At 65.1% G+C, this 6,918-nt stretch overlaps 2 protein-coding genes across 2 annotated transcripts; both read right to left on the bottom strand.

Annotated features, from left to right (window-relative positions):
* Nucleotides 1–930: 930 nt before the first annotated feature.
* Nucleotides 931–1,832, bottom strand: MNEG_8850 (hypothetical protein; the record flags this gene model as incomplete). The annotated part of the gene is made up of 2 exons (XM_014042678.1): nucleotides 931–1,212; nucleotides 1,617–1,832. The coding sequence occupies 2 exons, from the start codon at nucleotides 1,830–1,832 to the stop codon at nucleotides 931–933; spliced, it is 498 nt and encodes a 165-aa protein (XP_013898132.1).
* Nucleotides 1,833–5,616: 3,784 nt separating this feature from the next.
* Nucleotides 5,617–6,823, bottom strand: MNEG_8849 (seryl-tRNA synthetase; the record flags this gene model as incomplete). Its single annotated transcript, XM_014042677.1, has 4 exons — nucleotides 5,617–5,863; nucleotides 6,150–6,295; nucleotides 6,377–6,427; nucleotides 6,725–6,823. 4 exons carry the CDS (start codon nucleotides 6,821–6,823, stop codon nucleotides 5,617–5,619), a joined length of 543 nt encoding a protein of 180 aa, XP_013898131.1.
* Nucleotides 6,824–6,918: the final 95 nt, after the last annotated feature.

Raw genomic sequence — 6,918 nt, 5'->3', positions numbered from 1 at the left:
ATAGTGACCGTCACAGCAGCGCATTTATCTATGATCGTTGCGCAGAGCACCCCATTGGTAGCTACCTGTCTGTTAACAGGCTGCGCCAACTGGGTCACACAATGCGCATGGCCCACACTCGTCTGCCCAAATTGGCGCTTTGGAGCGCCGCCCCCGGCCCGCGCACTGTGGGGCGGCCGCGCGTGTCATGGTTTGACGTAGCGAGGCGAGACTGTGCTGCCATAGGGATCGATGTCCCCTTTCACCTAGACGATCGCTGCTCTAACCGCCCCGCTTGGAAGATGGCTTGCGTATCTCTCCTGCCAAGGAGGCGTGCGCCCTTTTACTAATTCCCGACTTGGCCGCACCCGCTTTCTCCTCTGGCCTTTACAGTTAGGGGCGTTACCCCTTTGGGGAGCCAGGGTTTTCCCCTCGCGCCGGAAAAACGTGATGTAATGTAATGTAATGTAATGTAATGTAATGTAATGTAATGTAATGTAATGTAATGTAATGTAATGTAATGTAATGTGGCGCTGGGCAGCGCGGGAATGGGCAGGGCCGAGCAGCCGGCAAACACCAAACCAGCTGCTGAGGGGAGTGGGCCAGGCTTTGTTGTGAGGGTCGTGCCAGCAAAGCCTGGCGTGCGCCACCATGAAGCACGAGACCGGTCGCAGGTGCACAATCTTGACCTTAGACATGTCAATGCTGGGAGGGCTGCAGAGAGGGCAAGGCCAGAATGGGTGACCAGGTTGGGCCAGACGCTGGGGGGAGGCATCAGGTTCAGGCAGCCGTTGCGGCCTCACGAGGGCTCGCCTGCCCACCAGCGCCCCGCGCGGCGCCACGCCGGCGGCAGCGCACGCACGCTCGCATTAAGGCGAAGCGGCTGGCGCCGCGGCTCGCGACGCTGGCGGCCGCGCGGCGCAGCAGCGGCGGGGGCGCAAGCGTGAGCGCTCACCCTGCGGGCGTGAGCAGGAGCTTCGCGGTCCCGCGCTGCCCGGTGCGGTATCCGGCGACCGCCACGCGCCCGGACGCCCGCGCAAGGCCGGGCAGCTGCGGGGGCGCCGGGCTCCAGGCGCTGACGAGCGTGAGGAAGTCGCGGCCGAAAGCGGTGATGGCGTATGCGGCCTCGCCGCGCCAGAGCGCCGGGTGGGGGCGGTCGGGCGGGGGCCAGTTGGTGCGCGGGGTCGGCAGTGAGTCGGCGCCGACGCGGTGCGCGCCGGCGAGTTCCCGCCCCTGAGGTGGCGGTTTTGGCGCATGTGCGTGAGCATGTCTCACGTGGAGGCACATGGCTTGGTATGTGCGTGAGCGTGTATGCATGTGTGCGATTATAAAGGCGTGCATACATGTGTATGGATGCATGTTTTTTTTCTCATGTGTATGCTGTCGTCAGCATGGGGTGGTGGTGTGTGTGTTGGCGTGGAGGGACATGAACATGGCAGCCGAGGCGCCCAGGGCTGCTGTAATCTCTTAATAATCCGCGCCGCCTTGCTAAGCCCATCGACCAAGCGCCAGTACCGGCGCGCGCATGCGCACGCCCACATGCGCCTGCACGCGGGTGCACAGGCCCGCAAACGTGCACCTGCACGTCGCTGACCAGGCAGCCGCCACGCGCCCGCAAGACTGGTGCCGGCACTCACGAGCTCGTCTCGCAGTGACACCGCGACGCCAGCGCCACCCGTCGTGCGCGACACCTCGACCCGCAGCCCTGCTGGGGCGCTGAGCGCGACCGCGCCCCCCGAACCGTCGAAGCTGCACAGCCGCAGCGGCAGCGTCTGGAGGGTGCCTCCGATGGCGGCGGCGCGCCTCTCATTGCCGGAGCTCAGGTTTGTGGCTGCGAGCACGTTGCCCAGCATGGCAACTCCCGGCCGCCAGGGGCTATTCCCGAGCCCTAGCAGGACAGGCCACCGCGCATAAGCGGCCGCAGCCCCGGCGAGCCTCTCCGACCCTGGCGCCAGCCGCCGCATCGCGCCGGCGCGGGCGAGCTGGTGCGACCCCGCGTGTTGGGCCGCCCACGCGGCCTGGGTGGCGGCCCAGCCGATGGACAGGGCGCTGCCTGGGGAGGTGTCCTGGACGCTGTCGTCGTGGGGCACCAAGAAGCCCAGGGTGGCGGCGCAGCAGGCGGCGTACTCCGCGTGGCACGCCTGGAGTGCGCGAGCGAGCGGCGGGCGCCGCAGCAAGGAGGGCAAGCGTACAAAATAAAGCAGGCACGAACTTGGGATCGGAGTTTGGTCAGGCATGGGGAAAACAGGGTGTACGGCTTGGGGTTTTGGGTTTTGGGTTCGCCCCCTCACGGGAGGGGGCGTGATGGGCGGGGCTCTTCAAGGGATGGCAACTGCTCACAGGGGAGGTCTGCGAGGCGTGTCAGTCATGGGCGCGGCCAAGGGACGCCCCAATGGGAGGAGGTTTGCAGTCCAGGGTGCAGGCTCATTAGCCGCACCATGTGGGCGTGCCAGACCAGGTCAATATCGTACGGCGGCACGATGAACAGCACCGGGTCACGCGCCTGGCAGGAGAGAAAGGAGGAGGTGGTGAGACCCGCTGATGGGACGGTTGGTTGACGGGATAGCGGGGAGGGGGCACTGGGAGGGCGGGCGCGAGCAGGGCAGGGGCGTGCAGCCACCCCTGCCGGCTGCGTCATCGCCCGTGCCGCGTACTGCCTGCCAAAGCGGGCTCCGGCCCCGCGAAACAGTCAGTGCTGTCTGGTGTCTCGCCTTGAGGCCGAGGAAGAGGGCGTAGCGCTCAACCGCCGCAGCCAAAAAGGCAAGCTTCTTGTAGTGTGGGAGGGCCACCTGCCGGGGTGTTGGGTGTTTGGTTGAATCTACGGTTGGATCCACGCACACAGCTGGCAACAAGCGGGCGGTATCGATATCAAATTCCTGGTGGCAGCGCACGCATACAGAATGAAGGCCCTCAACTGCCCAAGGTAGGCACTGCCTGCCAGCAAAGTCCGGCGGCCCAGCCCGGGCTGATGCGCCAAAACGTCATGCAGGGCCCAAGGGCGGCGGGGGTGCGCGCCTGGAAGAAGAAGGCGGCCTGGCGGGCGGCCGCAGACACCAGGTCGTACGACAGCTGGCTGAACTCGGTCTGTGGCGGCGGCCGTCCCATTTTCGAGGAGGCTGACGCAGCCTCCACCGCCGCCGCGTCGCGTGCGCTGTCCCCGCTTTCTTCCAGCGGAGACGTCGCCGCGCTGCGCTCCCTGCAGGCGCTGGTCTCGGGCCGTGCGTCAGAAGGCTGCTCGGTCATACCCGCAGCTGGGGCGAGGGCAGGGGCCGGGGCTGGGGCCGGGCCCGCGCGCGCCGCCGGCGCTGTCCTGTCGAAAGGCACACCCGGGAACTCCACCGCCCACAGCCGTGCAGTGTGGCGCAGCGCTGAAGCACTGCGGTCCGTGGGACACAGGCCGGGCCAGGGCGCGCAGCCGACGACCAGCCCAAAGTCCTGGCGATCATAGCCGGTCACGTGTCAGGGCTGGATGCGGCGCTCTTTTATTGCTGGACAGCTGGGGCTTGCGTGCTCGGTGGCTGGCCGCCACCGGTTGCAGCTTAATACTCTGTCTAGCATGTTGCCTTTGCAGGGAAGGCGGCTGCGGTGGCGCGCCATGCTTGTTTGCAGCGGCCGTTGGCAGGGGACGCCGTGCCTGGTTGCAGGGGCCGGTGACGAGGTGGGCTGGGAGCGCCGCACCAACGCCCACCTGTGCATAGTGCGTGGGCCCCAGCGTGTGCACGAGCCACACCCATGCGACATCCAGCGGCGCCGCAAGCCTGCCCGAGCGCCGCCCGCCGCGCCCGTGCCTGGCCAGCAGTGGCAGCCAGTAGCGCTCGTAGCGCTCGGCGGCGGCGGCGACCACAGCAGCCGTGTAGAGTTCGGGACAGTCATCCACCTGCATGCAGGTGTCAACAGAGGGTCATGCGAGGTGTCTGCACAATCAACCGGCTGGGTGCAGCTAGCAGTGGGGCTCGGCTTACGGCGGAAGGTGTGTAGATTGGGCTGGCACAACAGGGCAAGACTGGGAATTGTGCTGCTGGAGGGCACGTCGCATGCAGTGCATGTGAGAACACCCCCCTCGTTTGGGCGGCGCGCACCTCCCTCAGGAACTTGACCAGCTGACTTGCATCCCCCGCCAGGCCAGGTGGCAACCGCGGCTGCATGGGCAGCCAGACACGCTGCGCGAAAGCGGACACGGGCCAGCAAAGGAGGTGTTGCGGCGGTTTTGGGGGGCTTGTGCAGTGCGGCATCATCGGGTGAAGAGGAGCCGCATGGGTTTGAAGTGAGCTAGCTTAGCCAATGGCATCCAGGGAGTAACATGCATGCACGCACCCGGCTCTCAGGCTCGTTTGCCTCGGTCTGGACCCAGGCCCTGCCGGCATGAAAGCGGTAGGTGAGCTGGTAACTTTTGTATTTGCTCTTCACGCGGCGCTTTATCCCTGGGGCTCTGGTTTGGCGGGATGGCTACGCAAATGGTGAGCTACCGACGCTGAAACCTTACTCATGACAAATTCGCTGCCCGCGGAGAAGTGCCTATCAAGACAGCAACTGTATGCGGAGCCTGACATCATACGGGCAACCCGACTGCCATTTGTCCTGAGGGTGTTGCTGCCGACGGCAACGCACCAAAGAAGAGCCAGCACAACCACGGACGGGCATCTTGTACCGCCAGCTCACTACGGTACTCTCTGGCCGCTATCATCAGCTGCTCCTGCCTGGTGAGTGCTCTTTGCACTAAACGATATGACCACCGCTTCACACTTGCAGCCGCCCAACCGACAAGCTGTACTGTACCACAGCAGCAAGTGCACGATGCAGGTCGGGCGCAGCATCAGCGGCAGACACCTACGTGCACCCACGCACCCGCATGCCCCTCTCCCTACCCCCGCCGCTCAAGATGCTCTCCAACCAACCGTTTTGCCCTGCTGTGACTCGCAAATAGCACACAAGATGGGAAAGCGATTTTTCAGAACCACCCCAGCACCCTGTATGTGTCGGCCCTGGGACACACACACGTGCCTCTCGAGACGCAAGGATTTGCCGCCGCCGGAGAAGACATTTATCCCTGAAACACCCGTTTCCAGACGGTTTTGTCGCGCCTCAGGTTCCACCTGCGCCGCAACATCACCGCCAGCAGCCACCGTCGGCGGTGCCTTCATTGCGCGCTGGTGCTGCATGCCCTGGTAACGAGGCGCGTGACATGTCATCAGCCCGTGCGAAGGTGCCCCCCACCCTTTCAGCCCCTTGTGGGGGCGCGGGGCTCGCTGCTTCAAGGCCGCAATCCTGTATTGCAGGCAAAAAGCGCATACCGCATTGTCGATTACAACAGGCTTTTCTGCTCAACCAGGATTGGGTCAACTGATGAGTTGACTGCTGTGGTGGCGGATGCCCAGGCACCTGCCACAAACAAGACAGGTGTAAAGGGATGCTCAGTTGCAAGCACCCAACCAAAAATCACCCACACTCAATGGAACAAACCACTCGGTATCAAAAACGTTGCTACACGACCAGGTGCGGCAGCGAAACAGCCAGGTACTAAGACACTCCCAGCACAACACTCGATCCCTCACTCGTCTCGACTGCATGCACAAGGACCAAACAAGGGCCGCGCGCGCCCTTACAACCGCCACAGAACCGGAAGCACAGCTTGTTGCGTCACTGCTGCTGCCCTGGCGCCGTGATGACCTCCAAGCCCCCCAGGAATGGCCGCAGCACCTCAGGCACCACCACGCTGCCGTCCTCCTGCTGGTTGTTCTCCAGAATGGCCACAATCATCCGCGGCACCGCGCACGCCGTCGCGTTGAGCGTGTGGCAGAAGGCCGTCGCGCCGCCGCCGCCCTTGCCGCCCTTGCCGCCCTTGCCGGGCGCCTGCTGCTGCTGCTGCCCGCTGGCGGGGCGGTACCTGGGAGAAGTTCGCCGGGTCGCAGGAGCGGGGACGGAATGGGCGAGGGCGCCTCGACGGCAAACAGCAGACTTTGTGCTTCGCACGGCAGAGCGCTCGCAGGCGTGCCCCTCCCCGTCCCCGTCCCCTTGCAACAACCTGGCGGGCGCCACAGCAAGACCAGTGACCTCTGACAATGACTTTGGGAGGAACCCCGGGCCACCCAGACGCGACACTGGCCAGGCATGAACTGCCCCACCACAACGGCCCATCCCAAAGTTCACAACGCTGGCCCCCGCCGCCCCACCTGATGTTGAGCCGCCGCGCCTGGTAGTCGGTGCAGTTCGAGGCCGAGCTGATCTCGCCGTACCGCCCCAGGCCGGGCATCCAGGCCTCCACGTCGAACTTGCGGTACGCCGGAGCCCCCAGGTCGCCCGATGGCATGTCCAGGATCTAGGGGTTGCGGATGGGCGGGGCGATCGGTTGCCGATGGGTCGCGTTGACACAGGCCTGGCGCGAGACACGTGAACTGACCTTCAGCGCTTTGGCCTCAAAGCCACTGCTCTGCCACGACCGAGGCGCACTCTGTTGGGCGCGGCAAAGAGCCGCACCCAGCGCCCCGCCGCCGATGCTGCGCGCCACAAACAGTGGTCCATGCGCCATGCCCCACGCAACATATGCCCTCGCAAACCTCACGTCGTGCGACTGCAGCCCGAGCGCAGCAAAAATCCAAACGGCACAGCGTCGCATCCACTCCCGCACTCTCACACACGCGATAAACCCAGACACCACCGTCCACAGTTTGTCCCAAAGCGTGCTGGCCCCGATCCCCCCTCCCCATTACACACACTCACACACGTGACCAAACCCCCCACCCCCCACCTTGAAGTGCAGCCCCAGCTCCTCAAACATGGCCGCCTCCAGGTCTATGAGTTCCTGGTGCAGCGCGTCACTCTGGTGGGGGGCGCACACCACAAACATCTCCACCTTGCTGAACTGGTGCACGCGGTACAGCCCCTTGCCTGGCGCGGCGCGGCAGCGGCGAGGCAGGGACGGTGGGTGGAGGCGGGGAGAGG

This window comes from Monoraphidium neglectum, assembly GCF_000611645.1.
Source record: "Monoraphidium neglectum strain SAG 48.87 unplaced genomic scaffold scaffold01733, whole genome shotgun sequence".
Taxonomy (NCBI): Eukaryota; Viridiplantae; Chlorophyta; class Chlorophyceae; order Sphaeropleales; family Selenastraceae; genus Monoraphidium; species Monoraphidium neglectum.
The sequence above is the reverse complement of the archived record's forward strand: the minus strand, read 5'-3'. Positions and strand labels throughout refer to the sequence as shown.